Source organism: Lytechinus variegatus, chromosome 2, assembly GCF_018143015.1.
Source record: "Lytechinus variegatus isolate NC3 chromosome 2, Lvar_3.0, whole genome shotgun sequence".
Taxonomy (NCBI): Eukaryota; Metazoa; Echinodermata; class Echinoidea; order Temnopleuroida; family Toxopneustidae; genus Lytechinus; species Lytechinus variegatus.
In genome coordinates this window covers 33331037-33355773 of record NC_054741.1, presented here as the reverse complement: position 1 = coordinate 33355773, position 24737 = coordinate 33331037, and the positions used below count along the sequence as shown (strand labels likewise).

The window sequence follows — 24737 nt, the reverse complement described above, 5'->3', positions numbered from 1 at the left end:
CCTGTATGCTAATTTCTAAGAGAATTCTAGGCTTTTGCTTGAAATCTCAAAACAGATATTCATAAAAACTGTGCACAAAGTTACACAATGCCTTAAGTGAAGGGAATATGAAGTGCCAGATGAGATGGTTCAGAAATTCTTGATGCATCATGAAAATTACACTGTATCTTTTATAATTACAATTAACTTATTTGAAAACACACCTTGCATAAAAATTAATGGATACTTAATCGACATGATCATGTCTTTTTTCAGTTCAGATTAATGCCATTAAAAAAACATAAATGAAATTCGGATTGCCATTGTTTTGTCATTCTAAGGCCAACTGTATAGTTTTACGTGACTTTCAGAACTGTTTTCAGAAACAATCCCAAGAATGCACTTCTTGCTCTATAGTATATCGCACAGTGAATATTTGATATGAGGGAACCATGAACCCTTTACACAGCCTTAACAATCTTTTCAGCTTACATTATTCACAAGATTAACAAGAGAGGGCAGTCTACTAATGGATCAGTCAGTGCCATTATAATAAGTTAATTCATTAGTCAATTAGTCCATGATCAGCTTTTTTCAAATGACCTTTCCCATTTTTCATTTATTACGAAGAGCACTAATAGTTAAAACAAATGGTGCTGTGCAAGTTTTCCCAGTAAAGCATTCAAATTCTATTAAAGGCATGGCCTAGACAAGAACATTAGCAATCAATTTGAAAATTGTATGTTGTATCCTCCACTTTTGGCAAATTGACTACACCAATGATTATGAACTCTTCACATGTCACTTTTCAGCTTGGATGTGATGAAAAGAATATTTTATAAAGGAAAACATGAATAGTCATCAGATCATCGATGCTAACATGTATGTCAGTGAATTTGAAGACCGCCTAGATGGTTTATCTCAAAGGACCTTTTTCCGCTCATGCACAGTTACTACTGCAAAAAAGGCTTTGATAGAATCTTGGCCTACGAATAGTAAACTCATTTTTCTGGCAGGGACACAACAGAATGAACTCCATAGGGGAAAATTAACCATACTCTCTAACTACATGGCACTGAATCCAGCTACCTGGCTATACTTAGAAAGTTTTCCCTCTCTTCGAGTTCACCCAAAAGTGCTCTTTTAACATTTTCATGCAGGGATGTTGACACTCGATGGATAAGGTAAACAAAATCATGGTAAAGTATATTGCTTGACCAGGGGCTTGTAACACAAAACTTAGATATGATCGTAGAACATTTTTCAACGATTGATTCCATTGACTTCAATGTAAAACCAATCATGAAAACCAAGCATACAATCAATCGCTAACCTTTGTGTTACGGGACCCAGTTCATTCCCATACAAACTGTATTTGGAAGGCTCACATGTGTGATAAACAAAAATGAAATTGAAAAAAAAAAGAATTACAGTGAAGTAAACAAATATATCTAAAAAGATTTAGAATTATATATGAATTGATTCTACATCATGTACAAAATAAATAAGTATATTACAGTTTACACATCGAATTGCAAAACCATTCGGAAAAGACACCCAACTAAAAGAAATTCTTCCAATCCATTTTCCTCAAAAAGAATGTAATCAAATATGACTTCAAATACACACTCTCAAAAAAATATTTGCCCATTTTTTGGAAATAAATAAATACACATAGTCTTTAATATTACAGATTAAAAATACTTTATATAATATTGACTGGCCTTGAGGAGAACATCAAGTATATTGCCCTCAATAGAATCATATTGGCCAATGTCAATAATATGGTTCTTTGATGTTCCCAGAAAAAAGAATAAGTCAATATTTTCATAATAATCCAAATCAGATATCTAGAGCAAAATCATGAAAATTGAGATATTTGTATTACTCTTTGAAAATGGGATTCTATTTGTCATGTTGAGCAGAGCCTATAAGCTTTAACATTGTGACATTACTGACGTAATCAAAAGTGGCACCCCTGGCCTGGGGACGCAGTATCCAGTGTTGTTCATCTTGCTGCGCGAATCAATGATGCGTATCTCTTTCTACGCATCCTCAGATGCCTGGAAGTGAAACCGTGGTGTGGAAAATACAAAGGTATATTTTGCGTCGTCTCTGCATGCAGAGTCAGTATGCGCAGAGAGACAGAGAAAAATACAAATAATGTACTTATCCCTTCCTGATATTCATGAAATCGAGATACAGTTTTGTAAATGACCAGCTCAGATATCTGATACAAGTAATAATGTTGAATATCTAGCTCTCATGTGTATCAACTATGAGCAATCGCAGATTCACAAGCTGACACATTACTTTGAATGAAGACGATTGACAAAGAAAATGGCAGAGCTGGCTTGTTAGGCAATGTTGTTACCAAAATAATAATCTAAAAATCATAAACTTTTTACTTGATTCAACTTCCTATTTCATATAAACCAAAATAAACATTTCCCTTACTAGCTTTGCTAGGTAAGATATCATCAAAAGCCACTGATCTCAAATACTTTTTTCATTAGTTCAATGGAGTGTATCATGACGCATCTTGTCAGTAATTTACACCGACAGATTCAATCTTAGCCAATCAGATGCAAGCATTTCAGTAGCCTTTAACAGTTCACCACAATATTTTTGGTTCCATGAAATGCTCCTCCTGGGCAATTGGTCAAGCCCAGATTTATCATGGGGCGACAGATAATGAATTCTACATTCCATGAGGCTTTACTGCTGAAAAGTGAATTTATGAAGCGAACATTATTCCTGTAATCAATAATACTACATGCATATATTTTTATTTAAGTGTTGAAAAAACAAGCCTAATACATCATCATTTTATGAAAAATATGGCAATGGTCTACTCTACAATTGCACTCATTGCAGAAATAGATAAAGCAAAATGTATACATCATGACTAGGTTTGCAGATTATACATTGGAATCAAACACAATGGCACTATCTACTGTAGCGGGTAATTTGAAATGGAAACATACAAAAAAAAATTGACAAGTAATTCAAGAACAAAGTTGTTGTTTTCTGTGAAACAATACAAAACTAATATTAATGTAATTACACAATATTTCAATTCATGTCGTTCAAATGAAGAGTTCAATTTCTTTCTTACATGTAATTAATGGAATAGAGTTCAAATTGAGAAAGAAGAAATTTACAAACATCATACATAATCAAAGAAACCTAAGCAATAGTTCTTAAGATTTACTGTTCAAGATACCCGATTTCCACCACATATAAAGCTAATATTATAAATTCTAAATTCATTTTTAAGCTAACATCAGCAAAACAACACACTTTGTGAAAAAGAAATCACATGGGTCCTTCTTTGACATCCATTATTCACAAAAGAAACATATTACTCTCCCTTACGAAAAATTAAATTCATACTTGCACAGAATTTATAACGGGGGTGTTTCACAAAGATTGTTTGTGATATATACAGTGCGTCCCAGAATAAACGAAACCGAGATTTAGCGATCATTTTTCATAACTTAATCATAAATAGAATAGACAAATGACCTATCAATTTAAAGCTGTGAATCTCCTCTTTCACCTGATATTACTTAAATCATTTCTCATTCACGCATGAGTGAGCAAAAACAATTTGAAGAAAGGATACCAAAAACTCATTTGGCGGGGGGTATCTGGGTTTCAAAAAGAAAACCACATTTCTGAAAAGTTCAATATCTGCTCTTTAATTTGGTGCCTAAATTACAAAAAATGGTCAAGAAATAAAAAAGTTCTGATCATTTGAAATAAGGCTTGTATTTCCATAATTTCATGAGATAAACGTGTTTTCACCGGTTTCCCACAGAAGCTTTCGTACATGTCGTATGGTGAACAAAAGATTTAATGCATGGCTGATCGTCAACAAAACAGAGTGTCGAGAGAGTTTGAAAGCCAGCCTGGAGAACCTCTTCATTTTATGAAATTATTGAAATTCAAGCCTTATTTCAAATGACCAGAACTTTTTTATTTCCCGACCATTTTCTGTAATTTAGGTATCAAATTAAAGAGGAGATATTGAACTTTTCAGAAATGTGGTTTTCTTTTTTAAGCCCAGATACCCCCCGCCAAATGAGTTTTTGGTATCCTTTTTTCAAATTGTTTTTGCTCACTCATGCATGAATGTGAAATAATCTAAGTAACATCAGATGAAAGAGGAGATTCTAAGCTTTAAATTGGTAGGTCATTTGTCTATTTTATTTATGATTAAGTAATGATAAATGATCGCTAAATCTCGGTTTCGTTTTTTCTGGGACGCACTGTATAACGCACTACTGTATTGGTTAGATCATGCACAGAGGAAGCGCACTCCCACATAATCATCAATGATATTGAACAAATATATGTGTTGCTACTTAGTCTACTGCAGGCATGACCGTCAGTCAGAATTGAATCTTTGCGACACACCCAAAAGTCTTTTCAATTTTGTGAAAGGAATCAAATCATAAATATTCATATAAACATGGAAAACAATGCCAACAAAAAAATCCAGTCTACTCTTGGAGAACCAATTCATTTATCTTTAAAGGATCTCTACTGATCCTATATTTTCACATTTCTATCTTTCAATTCGTTTTCAAAAAATGTTTTTATCTAAATTTTTCAAAATGGCAAGAATAACAGTCACAAAGACGAAGAGTAACATCTTCTCATTTTTGTTTGAAAGACTTTTTGTCTTGAAGTATTAAAGAAAAAATGTCAAAAATCTGGCTGCTTATCATTTTCTCATAACCAATAAACTGATAAGAAGCTATTGGAATAATTTGTGAATATTTGACATCTCATGAAAATGTAGTCTTTCGAAAGTAGGACATTCATAATAACATTAAGTACTAATAAGTTTTCTTATAATTATATCATACCCTTAGAGACCTGAATATCTTTTATGTCAAAATTATACACATTAGTCAATGGCTCATTCAAATACAGTGCATCAACTATCAGTAACATTTTTTGTGCAGTCAATGGGATATGAGCCATCAACCAAATATTGCAGAGAGAAAAGATTTTTTTTCTTATTGCAGGGCTCCAGAAAATGGGACAATTTTTAAAATAGCAAAGTGCCAAATAATTTTTCATGCGTTGTTGCAGAAAAACTCATTCCATCATGCAATATGACATGTCATATTACAACTGGGCCCATTTGATAGCAACTTTTTATCAAATCTTGTTGAAGTGTCAACTACCACAACAGTGAAAATTCAACTTTTTGTATTGGTTCTTCCAGTGAAAGGTGATATTCAAACAAGGGTTGCTATCATAGCAACTTTTTGTGAAATGGGAGCATGACATTTTAGTGCACTTTTCTCAGATACATGTAGGGCATAATTATCACCATTTCTTCACATAGCTGTGTTGCACCAAATCTGAATGAGGCCCGCAGAAAATAAACCCTCTCTTAAAAAACAAATGTACTGGATATAATCCTCCTCCGGAATCTTTGATGAGGTCTTTGCAATTTGATCATATAAAGATGAGGGACTGCTCCATATTTTGCTTGAGAGCAAATATCAATATATTTGAATCTGTTAGCTACTGAAAAATAGTGTTCTTATGAAATACCAAGCCCACCCTTGATGGATGAGTTACCAAAATAACTATGGGAGGCCCTGAAAAACAAAACCTTTCTTATTAAGGTTTGGTAAATGGACCTTTTAAGATTCTTGTTCATCAATTTCTTTTACCTTAAAATACAATACTCTTTCATTTGCAAGACTTTAAAATTCTAGGCTTAGAGTGGACTTACACATGCACTACCCGACAAGAAAAAAATTACTCCAAGATTTCTCAATCTGTTCTTACAGCAAGACGGAAAATCCCGTCGCTCTGCAATACTTGCATTTCAGACACATCAGTAAGTTACATTCGAAGGAACTGTTGCAGCTTACACCATATATCTTGGAAAGAGATGATGCTCTTGTGATTTGGAAGTCGGCTGAAGTAATTTAGTGCAAGTAATAAAGATGAGAGACATTCAAAATGCATGGTGGGTAAGCCTTAGCGTGAGGTCACACATTGCTGACATTACAAGAGAACGATCATACCGTTTTTCTGACAAGATTCTAGGAAGGTACACCTATGCATCTAGCTAGAGATGAAAAGAGAGAGAGAGAGCGAGCATGCCGTAAGTCCCCAACCCCTCCCCCATCTCACTCTCTATCTCTCTCCCTTTCTAAATGTTTTTCACTGACCAATAGAACGTAGAGCATACCTAAAATATTATCCTCAAATGTGTACAACAGCAGTTTGACATCGTTTTAGCTTCACCTATTAGGGAATAATGCCCTGCAAGCATGCATTGGCTTGGCAATGCTGCAGATGACTTGCTTCAGACCACAAGCCCTCAGACACACCTACAGCAGCCATACACTATGACAATAAACGCTTACCATCCAGCTTACAGAAACATGTCAAGGATGAAGAGATGCAGTTATACAGCAAGACGTTCTTTTGATTCTTAGCAGAGCTTGCTACCTCTTTACCGAAGACACACCCAATACGAAGCAAAGTCTACACGCCGTCGAGCTGCTTTGCAAATCCTTGTCATTCGCTAAAGGACAGAATCGAGCCATTGCTGCGAAGAACGTCGCCTTCTGTGCCAAGTGTAGACTTCATAATATATTTACTACGATAAGAATAGCCCTCAATGGACGCATGAGAGAAGATATAATGTCTTTTTTTTCATAGACGAGTTGACGGTGATATGATACTTTTTTTAAGCCTTATGAAACATCTGAGCTTGGTGCTGTCCCTGCTACTGGCTTGTTACCTTTTGTCATTCGGTGAAGCTCTGCAGCTGCATCATTCCGGACTGCCTTCTCACCACCTGCAATCAACAATTAACAGAAAATTTATCACTTTTTTTTCCTTTTCACCGTAACTATCAATACCATAACTGATCAATTGCTGGACTACCTATATAATTATCCACGACCAAAAGAATGTTAATTGCATGACACATAAAATCATCGATATTAAACTATTTCACTCAAACTCAACCCAACACACATCTCATCACAACAGTATGTTCTACTTTCATTACTCTTTGGTAAGGAAATTAAAAAAAAAAAATTAGCACCATTTGCAAAAAAAAAAGTCTTGTAAAATAAAATGTGTGTGCATTCCAATTAAATTGGATTGAATCGAAATCGTTATATTGATAAAAAACATTATGGCATGCAGCCAAGGCTGATATATTGTCAGTTAATAATAGAGTAAAAATAAACATGATTAAAGAGTATATATTAAATCAAATATGAAGACAATTGCAATGTGAAGATATATAATACAAAGTTTTTTAAAATATATAGTAAATTCAAGTTTATATCTTCTAACACATTATGAGGGCCATATCTAGTAAGCTGATATCACTATTTTCTGAGCTTCTTATATCTTGGGTTATCCATGACAATAGATGGGCTTTCTTGTTTTTACTAATAATATCAGAAATAACAAGATGATTGTATTCACAAGAAGATTTGGTCAAAAGCATCGTCCTTACCTGTTCTTGGGCCACCGGGCGATGGGGAGTTGACGCTCTTCTTGCTAAGTAGACTGTTGAAGAAGTTTGCTAGCACACCTTCATTGGCAGAACCTGGTTTGCCAGGATCGATCTATAAAACAAAATGAACCCAAGAAAGGCATGATAGCAAGTAAAATGGGTGAGAGATTCAAAGGACATATGTCAACTATGAGGAGAAAGAAGGTGGTCACCCTTCTCTTCATGAATTAAGTTGTTGTTCATTTTGCTTCTTAGTAGACGTTTGCATGATTCAACCAATCTAGATGCAAGTTCTTTGTTTTGCTCGAATAAAGTTTTTCATAAGCGATTAAGGGCATGCATCAAAAGAATATCTATAAGGACCACCTGCATGTATAGGCCACTTGTCTTACATATTTTTGGTAATCTTTAGAATAATATTTCACAGTATATCATGGCACTTACATGAAAACAAAATCCCAATTTTTCAAAGCTCTGGGCACTGTTTCATAGAGGTGTTTGTAAAGTTATGTAGAACCTTACAAACAATTGGAGTATCATGCAAAACAAGTGTGTTTCAATCATATCAGCAGATACTGAAATGTGCAATTGTTGATGAATGTTAAAAGACTTCTCTAATTTCAGGACAAATATATTTTTTGCCCTTATTAAGATGATATCATTTGAAATGCAAATACACTTTGTTCACATGAAAAATACTAAGCTCACACTTTGCAAAATATAATTCCAGTTGTTAATATCGGAATAGATTTGGGTTGACAACTTCATAATATCTCCATTGTCATTCTAGTCTTACAATAATGCAATAGATTTGTTGAATCTTTAGTGTTATTGCATCACCTTTCAAGTCTTTCAAAAATCAACTTGAGTTAGCATTACATAATACTGCACATACTTCTCTCTCTTCCCAAATCTAAGTTCCAGTATTTGAAAAGATATGAATAGTGTATGATGCCCGGAGAATTACATTATGATTGAGGACACTAAATGACAGATAAGTTGCACCACATCAACTGATAAATATTTTTACTCACTTTTGGTTTTCCTTGTGCTGTGATTGGCGATGCAGCAGGGACGTTTGATGGATTTCTCTTTTCTGGTGTTCTCATTGGTCTTGTGTCTTGCGCCCTTGGGGAAGCTTCCTGCTGAAAAATAAAAGAAAAGCAAAATGCTCCGACAATTATTTAATTGAGCATCTCTCAACCTTTGTGCAATGCCTATACTTAGCTTGTTGTATGCAGAGGATGAATGTCAAACATTTGTACCGTTGCACATGTAACGTCCATTATGTACCGTTGCACGGTCAGGAACAAGGGGAAATCACTATAAACATTAGAATTCTATGCATTGTGCTTGGTAAATGCAGATGCAATGTGCGTAGGGCTTACTGGCTAAATGTGCATTGCTTCTGCAGATCAGACATGCGTTTGAGAGAGTGGGATTTCGCTTTCATATTTTCATAGATTTTCGTAAGAAAAAATTTACAATTTTTTTGTATTTTCGCTAACTTCCGAGGCGTTGTACAACACAAATAGCGAACACTCTTATTCGTGCAATGGTGCGACATTTCACATTTGGTGAAAGAAACAGACACTTTATTCAACTCGGCTATGCCTCTTTGAATAGAGCATCTAAGTTTCGCCTTTTGCGAAATCTCGAACCATAACACTCCAGTATTTTGTATACTAATCAATGCACACTTTAATCTTTTAAAATGCATGGGGTGACAATCCAGCACCCATCCCCCTCCTGCCATTATACATGCTTTAATTTTCTCTGCAATGCACAAAGGCATCCCCAACATTTTTTTTCTTCAGAATTTCACATAGCTACAGAGACTAAATTTGCAACGTACAAGATCATGATTCCGAAGATGGGAAATTGTGTATTAGCACATCAAACAAAAATGCTCAGAAGCATGATTTCAATCCCAAGTGCGTTCAGCCAAAATTCAGAATTATATGATAAACCTTCCATATTTTATGCTGTTTTTGTTATGGAACAATGTTTTTTTTTTAAATCAGTACATACAGAATATGATCAATATGTAGTAATGAACATCTAGCCATGGCATACAAATGAACGCAATTAGCTACATGTGTCAATGGTGTATTTTTACCCATTTGAAAAAGTGCATGAAAGCTTCTTGCACTAATTGCCCAAACGTGCCTCAAATCATCTTAACCCACAGAGAAATAGTCCGTCTCTTACCACTAGAGATCAATCAATATATTAATTTAATTTGAAACACTACCTACACAGCAAAGGCCATGTGATAATCAAACGACCCTTTAACCCCTTGTTTTCCAATCAATCAACCCCTCACAATACCATGCATACAGTCAGCCTAACTGAACATAAAGATTTTGCCAAAGGGGAATGCATCTAATAGACTTGGGCAAAACAAAATCATAAGAATCAAAAGTTGAACTGAACCCAAACTTACACTCTGACAGCCTACAAAATGGATGTTTTCAAATCAGAGGTTTCAACTTGAGATAAACCAGAAATATTGTTGAATATTTCACACGAATGGGGCAACCTGATCATGAATAAATTTGATTTAACTCATCATTTTGAAATGCTAATTAGACTACTATCAAATTGATTCATAATACTGACAATTCGATATAGGCTAGCCCCAAACCAACCAGATTTGGAGGAAGGATATTTTTTTAAAAATCACCAGCACTTCAAATCACCCCTCTTTTCAATCATCATTTATCTTTTGTTGTGTAACTCAAATATTCGCTATGTTGGAGCTTTAAAAACAGACCACATTGATTCAACTTGGGCAAATTTGACTCATCTTGACTTGATATATTATCCATGTAAAATAATGCAAAAAAGGAACAACACAAATACAAAAGAGATATTCATCAACTAAAATTAATGGATAAAAATTTTTAAGCTGTGGTCTTGTAACTTCTTAATACTCACCCCTGGTTTGCCTTGTGCTGCATTCCTAATGGTCGCTTGTTGCTTCATTAGGAACACCTGCTCATCCTCTGCCACAACCTCTTTGTTATCTTGTAACAACTGAAAAGAAGAGGAATGCAGTGAATCAGTGAAATCACAAGATTCCCCAGGTACAACCTCAACATCCCCCATCACCTACCTATGCAAAGATATTTGTGTTGCAGGTTCAGCTAAAAAATAAACGGGGAGCCAATCAATTATCAGTATAATAAATTATCTGTACATACATATTGAACATGCAAATTATCAAGTCTAGGTCACTAGCCCTTGTAAGCAAAAATAATTCAAATAAAATAAAAGTTGAAAAAACATGCCAATGGAACTTGCCCTTAAATACACCTTTTCAATTTTAATGGCATTAAGACACAATATGTTTTCACTAAGCAAAGAGTTGATTCAGGTGAGCTTCTCATGAAACAAATAGCAAAGAACTTTACTCTCAGCAAATCAGATGCAAGGATTTCCAGTAGATTATGACAATAGAACCAAAATCACTGACTATTTTTCACTAGTATTAGTTTCATGAAAGACTCCCCAGAGTTGCCAATTTGAGAGAGGAAATGCTGATTCATCCTTGCCCTTGAAAAGATAATCTACATACCCTCCGGACAACTGGTTTGATGATGACTTCATCAAACTGCTTCTCTGGATCTATGTTGGCCATGTTCTCGTATAATATACTGATTTTCTGTAGATTATCCCACCCTGAAGGCCTGTAAAAGCGAAATGATATCAATGAGATGAAATCAGTGCTTACCATATTTTCTATATCTTTTACTGTTTTACATCAAATTCAGTTGTTGCACTGGTTATTGACTTGATTTTCAATATATTAAAAGTCAAGTCCACCCAAGAAAAATGATGATTTGAATGAACAGAAAAAAATCAAACTAGCTAAATGCAAAAAAAATTATCAAAATAGGATGTAAAATATAAGAAAGTTATGACATTTTAAAGTTTTGTTTATTTTTCACAAAACAGTTATATGCACATCTTAGTGACATGCAAATGAGACAGTCGATGTCCATCACTCACCATTTCTTTTGTTTTTTATTGTTTGAATTATACAATATTTCATTTTCAAAAATTTGACAATAAGGACCAATTTGACTGAACCATATAGTATTAGCACAATGCTATTTCTACGTGTTCAGGGAGGAATTAATCTTTGTTTCACTTGACAAGAGGAAAAAATTAGAATATTTCATACAATGAAATACAAAAGAAATAGTGAGTGGAGGACGTCATCAGTCTTCTCATTTGCATACCGACCAGGATGTGCATATAACTGTTCCGTGAAATTAAGCGAAACTTTAAAATGACATAACTTTCTTATTTTACATCAGATTTTGATTAAATTTTCAATGTTATGCTTGTTGGAATTTTCTCTTTTTATTCAAATCAACCAATGGTTGGGGTGGACTTGTCCTTTAACACAATATGGCCTATTAGGCTTAAGATCAAAATATAGTAGCTATTTTTACTGCAATGAAAAGGTCATGCAATTGAATATTTCTTTGATAATGCAAATGTCAAATGTTGATGAATCAATGGAAATGCAAGACTACATGTAAACTGAACCCATAATGGGCCTGGACCTTTCAAGGAGAAAACCATATAGGCCACTTCACATGCCAACTGATAGCCATTAAAGGACTGGTCCCACTGGCTGATGAACACAAAACGTATTCATAACGGATACGGCAGACAAGCAAAATTTCAGTTTTTATCCGCTCCAGACAACGGACAAAATGGGTGAGCAATGAAATCACAATGGACTATGAAACACGTATGCAAAGAGTACACAACGGATACATAACGTTTTTCAATGAATGACAAGATTCTTTTCTGTTTGACATCCTCTCTGCATCCTGAAGTGCAGTGGGACCGGGCCTTTAATCCCATCTATTTTGCTAAGAGGACAATGGATTGCATGGACTAAGCTGATCATTCTGAGGCGTTGCATTATTGTTTTGTGGCCCAAACACGGAATAGAGTGTGTGCAGCGCTTTGCAACCAAAATGAAAAGGCGCTTTATCAAAATGTATATTGAATCGGATTGGATACTGTCAAGTATTGAGTGCATGTCATACTACCACACATGAAAGACATGGTACAAAATGGTAAATAATGGTACATGTATCTTCTGCAAATAATAACAAAACCACTTTGATAAAAGCATCATTCCACAAAACACCCTGAGCAATCACCCCACCCCCCCCCCCTTTATTTTGCTGTTAGGCAACACTTCAATTGTGTACACAATTTCATTACAGGTCTCTATTTGTCTTAACTACATGACAAGTTGTGGGTTGAGGGTGGCAAATCTATTAAAAGTGATAACCTCAAGTGCTTTATGCATTAGGACAACATCTGTAAGTGGTACAAATAGAGATGTAATATCACTCCAGTCATATGATTCTAGCTTCCCTGCACAATGAAAACACTTCATCCACTCCTTGGGAAGCATTCTAGCAAGAACAATAATATAGCCCCCCCCCTCTATGCATTTATCACATTATTTCTTTTTGCTTTAAGGTCAAGTCCACCCTAGAATTTGTTGATTTGAATAAATAAAGAAAAATCAAACTAACATAACGCTGAAAGTTTCATCAAAATCGGATGTAAAATACAAAGAAAGTTATGGCATTTTTTTTCACAAAACAGTGATACACATACTCAGTGACATGCAAATGAGAGAGTCGATGATGTCCCTCACTCACTATTTCTTTTTTTTTATTGTTTGAATTCTACAATATTTCATTTTTTTAAATTTGACAATAAAGACCAACTTGACTGAACCATGAAGTATTACACAATGCTAATTTCACATGTTCACAGAGGAATTAATCGCTGTTTCACTTGACAATGTGGAGAAAATTATATTTCACATTACAAAATACAAAAAAAATACTATAGTGAGTAAATGACATCATCAGTCTTCTCATTAGCATACCGACCAGGATATACATATTACTCAAGGCTCGACATTAGCGGTGGCCCGGTGGCCCAGGGCCACCAGAAATTCACCTCGGGCAACCATTATTGAAAAAATGTTAAGTTTTGGTGGCCCGAATCGGGCAACCAATAATTTTCAAAGTAGCGCAATTTTTCTCCCGATTTTGCACGCATTTATCAAATTTCTACAGTTGAAATTGCAAGCCAATTCGTCATGCGCCCTTTTTGTTAATCTACACACAAATACACACACACAAAGATTGCATAGTCATGACAGTATGGAGGCCTACCACTACAGCATACAGTATATATTCAGCCGGTGCAGCCGGCCGTCTGCCGTGCGTGAGCTTGCATGAATGAAACCACTGCAGCTAGCAGACTATTCAGACTCAGGGAGCTGCGATACGAAATGTTACTGCTAAGAAATCTTCCACAGAACTTTGAAAATCTACGTCAAAGTCACATTTTACACCAATGAAATGCCCTTCTACAGTCCATATTACTAAATCCTGATTATTTGCAAGCATTAAAAAGAGGAATTATGACCTCTCTTTTGACTCAAAAAGACCGATTTCCAAATGCATTAATACACATAAAACTCATGGGTGAGTACATCACAGTCCCACGTGTGCATTTGTATGTATGTTGATATTTGGTTTCTTTCGAAGCTGTGTCGTTTCTAGCCAAAAATAAACAGACAGCTTCTTTCTTTCTTGTTTATAAATGACTTCTTAAACCACTCTTAAGGAAGTAAATATTTTGGGAAGGCATTTCATTGATATATATGAAATGTGAATTTTTCCATCATTATGTCAAATAAAGGGAAGGACTTTCCTCACTGTTTTTTCCAGATAATAACTTTTGCCATTTTCTTATTTTTTTTCTTTCATTTTTTATAGTGATTAAACCATTTATGCCCCTTCCCATTGAATATGCCTGATTAAAGAATATGTATTTACTGAATAATAATAATTATCCCAATTTTTAATTAATTTTGTCTTATTCATTTTTCTTTCATTTTCTTTTGTTTTTTTCTCTAACTTTTTTTGTTCCTTTTTTTCTTTCTTCATTTTCTTTCCTTTGTTGTATTTCACTTGTTTATTTCATAATTTTTGTTTTCTTTTTTTCAATATACAATTCTAAAAAATTATTTTTGTTTCTCCCTTTTATGCCTTGTTCTAATTTTGCAGCATATTTTTCTGTGATTTTCTCCTGCTATAATTATATAGTATAGCCTTTATATATAATACAATTATTTTGTTCTCTTTCAATCATTTCATATCTACAATGATAGAACAATTTATATATTACCACAAATCAATAAGCAAAGTAAATAACAGCAAGCATGATTTACATACATGTACAAGATGTACAAAGTGGAAGTAACTAATAGTGGTAGTGGCTGCAGAATTAATATTTCAGAAATTTGTTTTATTCATATTTAAAGGACAAGTCCACCCCAACAAAAACTTGATTTGAATAAAAAGAGAAAAATTCAACAAGCATAACACTGAAAATTTCATCAAAATCGGATGTAAAATAAGAAAGTTATGGCATTTTAAAGTTTCGCTTATTTTCAACAAAATAGTTATATGAACGAGCCAGTTACATCCAAATGAGAGAGTTGATGACAGCACTCACTCACTATTTCTTTTTGTTTTTTATTGTTTGAATTATGAAATATTTTTATTTTCTCGTCATTGTCATGTGAAATGAAGTTTCATTCCACCCTGAACACGTGGAATTCCATTATTTTAACATTTTGTGCTTCAGGCAAGGAGATCCTTATCGTCAAATTCGTAAAAATTGAAATATTGTATAATTCAAACAATAAAAAACAAAAGAAATAGTGAGTGAGTGACATCATCGACTCTCTCATAAGGATGTAACTGGCTCGTTCACATAACTACTTTGTTAAAAATAAGCGAAACTTTGAAATGTCAGAACTTTCTTATTTTACATCCGATTTTGATGAAATTTTCAGCATTGTGCTAGTTTGATTTTTCTCTTTTTATTCAAATCAACATTTTTCCGGGGTGGACTTGACCTTTAATTAATTAGTTTTTCTTTATATTTTTCGGGCCACCAAACTTTACTAACGGGCCACCAAAAAAAATTATTTGAAGGTTTTGGTGGCCCAAATGGGCCACCTCCAAAAAAAGTTAATGTGGAGCCTTGTACAACTGTTTTGTGCAATTAAGCGAACTTATGTCATAACTTTCTTATTTCACATCCAATTTTGATGAAATTTTCAGTGTTATGCTTGTTGGATTTTTGTCTTTTTATTCAAATCAACTTTTTGTTGGGATGGACTTGTCCTTTAACAATACACCAAATTTGATACTCACACAAACAGGGCATCCTTTTCCACTACCAGTGCCGTCGAGTTGAATGGGAAGTCATATAACCTATGTAGAAGATATCTGTTCAACAGATCACAGTTCTTGTTCTCTTTCACAGATACATAAAATAAAGCTGCACCATCTGAAGTAATATGTGAGTTCAGGAATTTTTACATCAACATCTGTTTTTTTTTCTTCATTGTAATTTTGTTACATTTTTAATAAAGTAGAGTTAATCTAAAAGTGTGCATAATAAAACAGAAGAAAACTGTAAAATTATATGTGTATCCAAGGACCATTTAAGTTTTAGCCTGTATATTTTGTGTTTTTTAATTATTATTCATGATGCATTATACAATTAAGAATTGAGAAGAATCAAGATTAAGAAATATACATGTACATGTATGTATTCAGATTATTTTTCAGAGCAATCCACTCAACTTTTCACAGGTACAAGGCTTAATTGAAATGAAATGTAATTTTCACATATTTTGAAAGTCTGAACTGTATGGGTCTGCACCCTCCCCTCTCAAAAAAAAAAATCCCAGGAAACTGAGGTCTTTACTCCCCAAAATGTTTAGAACAGCCCCATGAATTACTGATAGGTTCAATTAATCATTTAAAAATGTTAATGGGAATAAACAGCGGGAGCAATAGTCCACATGTAGAAAATACCCTGCTTCTAAATAAGTCCTACTGCACAAAGGCCAATAAAATTCAAGAATTCCATAAAAGTAACCAGTAGATAGCAAATAAATCTATGGCTCCAAGTCTGCAATCAGGATCCTGGTTAACATATATTGCCTTTCTGAAATGATGGTACGTACACCTGTTACAAATAAACCCCTTTTTATTAATTAAGAGCGGACATACAAATCACATTGAAAAGGATACAATTTAGACATAATTTCCGGACATTCTGTTGTAAGAAATCTAAATGCTCATCGCTGTAGTCTTGGTCTTTCTCCAATGTGCTGACGTAGTCAGACTGCATACACAAGAAAAAAAAAAGGGGGAAAGGAGAAAATTATTTACAGGTCAAGTCCACCTCAGAAAAATAGTTGATTTGAATCAATAGAGAAAAATCAGACAAGCACAATGCTGAAAATTTCATCAAAATCGGATGTTAAATAAGAAATTTATGACATTTCAAAGTTTCGCTTTTTTTCAGCAAAAGAGTTATATGAATGAGCCAGTTACATCCAAATGAGAGAGTCGATGATGTCACTCACTCACTATTTCTTTTGTTTTTTATTGTTTGAATTAACAATTTTTCAATTTTTACGCCTTTGACGATTAGGACCTCCCTGCCTGAAGCACAAAATGTTAAAATAATGGAATTCCACGTGTTCAGGAAGGAATAAAACTTCATTTCACATGCCAATGACGAGAAAATAAAAATATTTCATATTATAAAGTCCAAAAGAAATAGTGAGTGAGTGATGTCATCAGTTCCTCATTTGCATACCGACCGAGATGTGCATATAACTGTTTTGTGAAATGAAGCGAAACTTTAAAATGCCATAACTTTCTTACTTTACATCCGATTTGATGAAATTTTCAGTGTTAGGCTTGTTGAATTTTTCTCTTTTTAATTTTATTCAAATCAAGTTTTTGTTGGGGTGGACTTGTCCTTTAATAGCGCGAATTATCATTCTTGGTTTAAATCAACCTAATTCATGGTCAACAACACAACTCAACATGTAGTTAGAATATTTTCAATTCAAGATATGATCCAAATTCTTTCACCTCACAAAACACTGCCCTCTATTGACACAAACATTATATGAGCGACAAGCATCATGTTTTTTTTTAAGCCATAGGAAAATTCATCTTACCTTGGTCACGACGACTACAATTGGAACGCCTAAATTATGTGTGAGTGTGGTTTCTCCTAGAGGAAGCACGACAACCTCTTCGTCCTCCGTCCCTGTGGGTTTGGTGACGCCGGACGTTCTCCTCGAAACGGAGGGATCGTTCCCCGTCTCGGGCTCTGTGTATGCTTGGAATTGTTGTACCACTGCAGGATAGATAAGATGCAGATTGTAAAAGAGAGATTATATGTATAAATTCTTTATTCTTTGATTTTACTTGCAGATTGATAGGTTTGAGGTTATTTGTCAGTTTGGGATTATATACATGTAACTATTTGATTGCCATTTATTGTAAATATTGATATCACTGGGAGAAATAAATAAAATTTAAAAACATAAAATTCCAAAGCATCTGCTGGTGATTGTAAAGTCAAATCTAAAATGAAGGTTATGATGATTATGTTATCCGATGATCGTTAAGTGCATCTCGTGTCAATCCCGAGTGATTCAGCTGTCAACAATACAGAAACAGCGGAATGGTTAAATTTTAGTACGTAGTATTTTTTCCTCTCTTCAGACTTGGACAGTGCCTTGCAATCTGAAGAGAAATTGGATAGTCCTATCACGGCAGTAATGTAATTTCATTATTGGCTCTAGATATTTGGGACAATGAACCATGATTCATATTTTTTCACAAATGAAAAATCCCAGCTGTGTATTGTACTGTGCAACATTACAAATCAAATTTCTAAAAGTAGTACTGAACAATTACTGAAAAAGGAGGCAAATGATGTGAAATTTTGAGAAGTCAATTCCTTCTGTAGAGATTTTTTCTTAATTCTTTTTATTCAAGATGATTCCAGAATACATACAAATAGATGAGAATAATAACAAAAGAAAACAAAATACAGTAGGTTAAAACATGTTGAATGAAAAGGGGCAAACAGTGAGATTAAATCATTTTGGGGCGCTTTATTAGTGAGTGCATTAAATTCAGGAACTGATAATTATCATAATACCACAGGGCGCGACAAACCCACTTGCCCGGGGCAAGTGAATTTACGTGCTCTTGCACTTTATGATGGAGTATATATTTAAGCTTTAAAATTACACCAATTTCATGACAATAATACATGTATCTCCATTCAACAGAGATGGTATGTTAAACTGAATGAAAATTGAAAAAGCGTAACACCACCTTTTGTGGGGCGAGTTCAAGATGCATGGCCCTATAGTAACACTTACACTGCAGTCCCGGGGGGGGGGGGCACTCAGTATATAATGCATAGTGGGTATGTGCCGCGGAGGGGACCCCCATTTTTACACTCAAATTTCCGTTCCAAGGCATAGCATTTTTGTCTTATTAGAAAAAGAACAAAGAAAGCCGCTCCAAAGCATAGCATTTTCTTCTTATCGAGAGAAAAAAAAGAAAGAAATCCGCTCCACAGCTTTATCCTTCGCATATTTTTTGTTACGCCGTTCCGGTCTCATTGATATGCTACAATGAGCTGCAATTTCGGTGAAAAGCGGCCTCAGAGCACTGTCCGACCATCGCCTCTGCGCGAGCGCACTGCAGGGATGCGTACGCACTCACACGCTGGCGATCCGTTACATTTGTAGTTCCGATGCCCTCCTTTTTACAATAAGCCCGCTCCAAGGGCCCCGTTTTTTGTCTCGCCCTCGGCACACCCCCACCATTTTTTGGTCGAGTGCCCCCCCCCCGGGACTGCAGTATACAATTTACAACAATTATTACCCCGGCTCTAGCTTGAACTTTCACTTTATCAGTAGTGCTCAGAGTATTCAAGAATGTACTTTGCAGGATTATGCATGTACGGAAGAACGCCAACTAAAAGAGAGTGCAGTTTCATTTTCTTCTCTATTAATGATATGCACGTATACAGGTAATTTGATTCATGGAGTGACCAGCTTCCATCGCTCCCAAATCCCAATGCGTGGGCCATCTATCTTCTCCCATTATGGGGAGGTGGTCTAAAAATACTGTTCAGTGTACAACAACTCTGAACTGCTGTATGGCAAGTATCCCATCTGGTGCATACAGGTGTGTGAAGGCAAAGAGGCAGCGGATTTATATTTAGACACCACAGTACTGTCTGCTACATAATGACAATGAATGGCGCACAGGAGTAGTTTAGTCATCGCTATGTGACTAGGATCTGTGTAGGCAATCATGCAATTGACCTTAACACGTCACATTCTATTGAGATATTATTGATTCAAAGTGGGAGTGGTGAGGTATAGAGTTTGGTATCCAAACCGGAAGAGCAATTTGGAAGAAAGACATCAATCATTAAGTTGAAGTAATGAACTACCAAATAATAATATCTCCCAGTTTGAAATCTACCTGAACTATTCAGAACAGACAAAGCGTGGTATATCGTAGCTTGAACGTGGCTTGATCTTTTCAATCTTCTTCGTCGTACCTTGATCTTTTCTGAAGCCGCAAGGATCGCCACCATCTTCCTGGTCGCCACAAAATTTTGAACATGTTCAAAACTTACGTAGCGAGATCGCGGAGGTGCTAAAGCGCATCATAATCGAGTCAAGAGCGTATTACAAACGACATATTCGTAGCTGTAACGAAGCTCCAACGCACAAAGCGTAGTAGAAGCGCATTAAAAGCGGCACCGATCGCCCGTGTTTTTCAGGCCCGTTCCCAAGACAATTCTGCTACGCTGCTTCCGTTTACAAGGCGACTGCCTTGCGCTCGACACGCTTCACACCGTTTCCACAACGACGCTTTCCCTTTGGGTGGCATGTGGCACACGTTCTCAGCCCGCTGCAGGCATTCGCGTTGCGCTTTTGCTGCGCCGCTGATGACTGGCCAGCGATTGAGCAGCGACCGTCTGCGCTGCTATGAAACAACGTGCCGATGGTAGCGGATTATCACATTTTCAACAGATTACGAGGCGACACCACGACGTTTTCAAATATACTTCCCAGAAAAAGGACCAAAAAGGGGAGCTGCCCAATCTGTTATGCCGGCGGTCCAAGAGGAAGCGAACAAGAGGTTATGGTGGTGGTAGAGGAGGAGGAGGTATAGTAGGAGGATGAAAATCTAACTGCTGAGCCAGCTTGAAAGAGAGAAAAAAAGACGCTCGCATGTCTTGATGACGAAATGGGTTACCTCCGCAAAAATATATAAATTGAATATGTTTTAAAAATAGAATGAATTCTAACTACAGTGACAGTAAACAATATTAAAATTTTAATGATTCGATCACTGATGTATTGGGAAAGCACACTTTATGGGGATTCTGGCATTGTGCCCCCCCCCCACTTATGAGTGCTCTCACATCAGTAGACTACTTCTTGAAAGCAAATTTGAAAGGAATTTACCTAACAATTTTGAGTGACAAACTTTTGTGGAAAAAAATAAACAAAATATAAAACATTTTTATGCTCTTTTATGAAATTCTGGATGCATCCCTCATATTAACTATTAGGCTCATCGACATCTTTTGAGTGAGATTTTAATATATATTGTATATTATGACTTAAGTGACAGCCAGGGTCGGATCCAGTATCTTTTTGGCCTCCTCCTTCTACTGTCCTCGTATCAGGTCCTCGTATTCAACTTCTAATTGAAGTTGTTGTATAATGCTAAGATGTATAAGTCTAACCAAATTCTGGACATCCATCTTGGTCGGAGGTTGGCAATCGACTGAAAAATGTCTCATGTGCCGCGATCAATATGCCGATTGCTTGAAATCGTTTCAAGAGCCCATCATTTAACGTAACACAATCGTTCCATTCGTAGCACCACCGTACTGAGGTCCTAATTAGCGTATGGGCCTCGTTGTACGGTCGCTTTGATCGCAGAAGCAGCGCATCACATCTGCCTCAAATCGTGGCAAGAGAGTGGTAGCGTCGTACTACCAGCGTATTACCATCGCCTTCAGCGCAGGTCCGTCGCAGTGAAGTTGTAGTGCAATCGCCTCGCAGGCTAAAAATAGAATTCGAGGACGATTCTGCTACGCTTTGCAGGATTTAGACAGATCGCCATGGTCGCCATGGTCGCCATGATCGCCATCCTAGTGAGATGGGGGCCTAAGATAAGTGTTGTTCAATGTACCAGGTCTGAAGCTATGATAATAGGGTGACGATTAACCTTGATTTTAAAGACTTTCTCATGAAATAATTGTTTGCTGCATCTACCTTTAAATGTAAACGCACTGTATGTACATTTGTAACCTGACATTTTAATAGCAAGCATGTATTTCAGTTTAAAGTTAGGGGGGGGCACATAAAATTGATTTGAGGTCCTGTTGCATGGGAGAAAGAAAATGTTTTTGCAAATATAATTCTTTCCACAAACGAGTGGAACAATCCTTTTCATTTGGACAGAAAATTCATGCATGCCTTCATCACAATTTGCAACTAGGTGCAAAACCAAGGTTACTTTCCTCTTTCTTATGACATAATTCATTACATTTTATAGCCAAGTTGGGACTTTTTTTTTGTTCCAGCATAGCTTGTTTCCTTTTGCATTGTTACACAAATAATTACTTTGGACACTGCACATGCTCAGTTGCGGACTCTACATCGATGAAAAGAGCGTGAATTTGTCTGCCTCGGTCCGTATTGAATCAAGACACGGTTACAAGTGTGAAAGCAGTTTACTCCCCATCCAATGCCAGGTTCACCGGGGTCAGATGCACTGAGACCTGTGATAAACAAGCCATCTGTTCCGATTTCACCGAGACAATTCAATTGTCAAATGGGCGTGTAATCCATAGTACATAAGTCTATTCAGCTTGATGATGTAGCCTACTCACTTTAATTTCCCCCAATATTTCTACATTTCTTTTGTGTCATCTCCGAAGCTCTCTTTATTCATTACCATAATTGCACTGCAATGTAAACAATGTAAAATCCCATCTCTTGCATGAATGTAGCAAAGTGCATTGACATGACATTGACATTCTTGACAACATTTTTCTCTGCACATAAACAGCACATTTTTTCTTCACTAAGTGTTAATTATATAAGAAAGATTAGGAATGTGATGTCACTGATACTCGAGGCAAAGAGAAGTTCATAAACAAAAATTAATAATCAAATTTTGATTTCATCTCTTTGCATGTACATTGCAACTAAAGAGTTACTAGTTTTCTGTTTAAGATATATTGATATTTCAGAGAGCAATAGCCTACATTGTACGCTTCTTAAAATTGTAAGTGACTTTGTCCACACAAATGTAGGTCTACACTCTAGAGTAGTTTGCACATACATGTATCAATATTTTATTATCATTTAGGATCATTTCTGCTATTTCTATTTATCAGAAAAAGATCATTTGAATCATGAGCTCAATGGCAATTTATTATGACTTCCTGAAACTTTGAATATATCAATTATAGAGTATTAAATAAATAGCTTCATTGTTTTTATTTTTGTTACATGTAGGCTCACATGTACATTTCATCAATTTCAAACTACATACATGTCCACACGGTTTTAAAGGTATTGTTTAACTTTGTGAGCAGCCAATTTAAAAAAAAATCAAACCAAGATGAAACATGTGTACAAGTGCATGTATTAGAATAAACCCTGAAAACAACCATTATTGAGAATGAAAAGCTAAAATTACAAGGCAAACCCCGATTTTGTAAATAGGTGTCTTATAGACGCCTAAATACTACACATAAGTGTATGGGATGAAATTAAGATGGTGTTTCCGGTCACTTTATAATTCGATTTTTGAAGCACTAAATAATTATTTTCTATCGCAATTTTTTCTGGGCTTTATATTTGTAACATATCACAGACACAGGTGACAAGTGTGACCTTCTAGCTCACTTTTTTTTAAAGTCAAACCAATGTTAACCAATCACTTTAAGGTTATTACAATTTTACACATAATCACGCTAAAAATGTTATTAAAGCTAAAATTTTTAGCTTTGCAAATGAACAATTTGGTTTCCAAAACTGTGTATACAGCACATGCACTGTGTGTAATTCAAGTTTGCAAATCATATACATGTAGTTTGTGGAAACACTGTATTCCACATTGATGACTCATAAGAATTGTTATTTGATGATCACACACAAAATCCCCAGTACCTTAGACCAGTAGTCTACATGTATTATGTGTATGCACACTTTACAGCTGGATATGTATATACTTGCTCTACTGACTTTCAATTAAAGATTCAGTAGCAGCTCCTGGTGATAAAGTATTAAACACATACTGTACAGTAAAGAAATATTATCATTGTACTACTATACATGTATGCATCATACAGTGTAGATTTATGATTGTAGTTTTTCATGGGTTGTGAAACAGCGATAATTCATTCGTGAAGGGGCCTACATGTACAATGTACAGACTTAACCTGTGCTGGGGCCCGTTGCAGAAAAATTTGCAATCAATCGCAACTCTAAAAATCACGTGCAACTCTAAAAAACACGCGCAACTTGATTTTCAACCAATCAACAGCGCGCATTTGGGACTTGCGATTGATTTTTTTACTTGCGTTTAAACGCAACTCTTTCTGCAACGGGCCCCTGTACATGTACTGACAAGTACTGTATATTAATACTGTTTTACATCATGCAAACTAAAATTAAGAACCTTTTTTTTACAGGTATGATGCATCATACCTATACATGTAGGAAATATTTATCCAGATATTACATGTATCTCAAAATTCATACTCATGAAGATCTTCAGGTTTCTTAAATTCCAATTCTTTGATTTTTTCTGTTAAATGTGCAATTCAAATGGTGTCCAGGGTTTCGTTCTCCATTAACCTTATTTTAACTGGGCTATTCCGGACCAGGATAACCGGGAGAGGGGGTCAATTTGACCCCTCCCCCTCAGATCTTGGCCGCAAAATTTTGCATGCGAGTAGAGCCAGATGTTAATTGCAAGACTGTACAGTAAAATTTTCAAAAAATTAAATGTTTATATATTTTAATACTTACATGTATTTATGAAAATAAATTTGTTTTTTGGGATGTTTTTGCCTTTAACTCACTTTAGGCAAAGTAAAAAAAAGAAAGTAGTTGATCGTCCTCGCGCGCATCTATTTTGGCCGCCGCATGGAAATTTTTTATATTTACTATTTTCAAAAATTGGCTAAAAAAAAAAAAAAAAAAATCGGGATGTTCCTTTTTTGATGT

General features: G+C 35.4%; 1 protein-coding gene across 2 annotated transcripts in view; it reads right to left on the bottom strand.

Moving 5' to 3' along the window:
- Positions 1 to 5272: 5272 nt before the first annotated feature.
- The window catches only part of LOC121407899 (cytoplasmic dynein 1 light intermediate chain 1-like), a 36380-nt gene continuing 16915 nt past the window's right edge, over positions 5273 to 24737 (bottom strand). The window contains exons 5-12 of one of the 2 annotated variants that reach the window (XM_041599142.1): positions 17613 to 17794; positions 16669 to 16762; positions 15781 to 15916; positions 11076 to 11187; positions 10436 to 10534; positions 8530 to 8640; positions 7496 to 7607; positions 5273 to 6820 (exon numbers count right to left, since the gene is read on the bottom strand). In XM_041599142.1, the coding sequence (XP_041455076.1) occupies positions 6717 to 6820; positions 7496 to 7607; positions 8530 to 8640; positions 10436 to 10534; positions 11076 to 11187; positions 15781 to 15916; positions 16669 to 16762; positions 17613 to 17794 (950 nt within the window). In that variant the 3' untranslated portion in view covers positions 5273 to 6716. The remainder of the gene's footprint in view (positions 6821 to 7495; positions 7608 to 8529; positions 8641 to 10435; positions 10535 to 11075; positions 11188 to 15780; positions 15917 to 16668; positions 16763 to 17612; positions 17795 to 24737) is intronic. The other variant, XM_041599143.1, reaches the window with a different exon arrangement.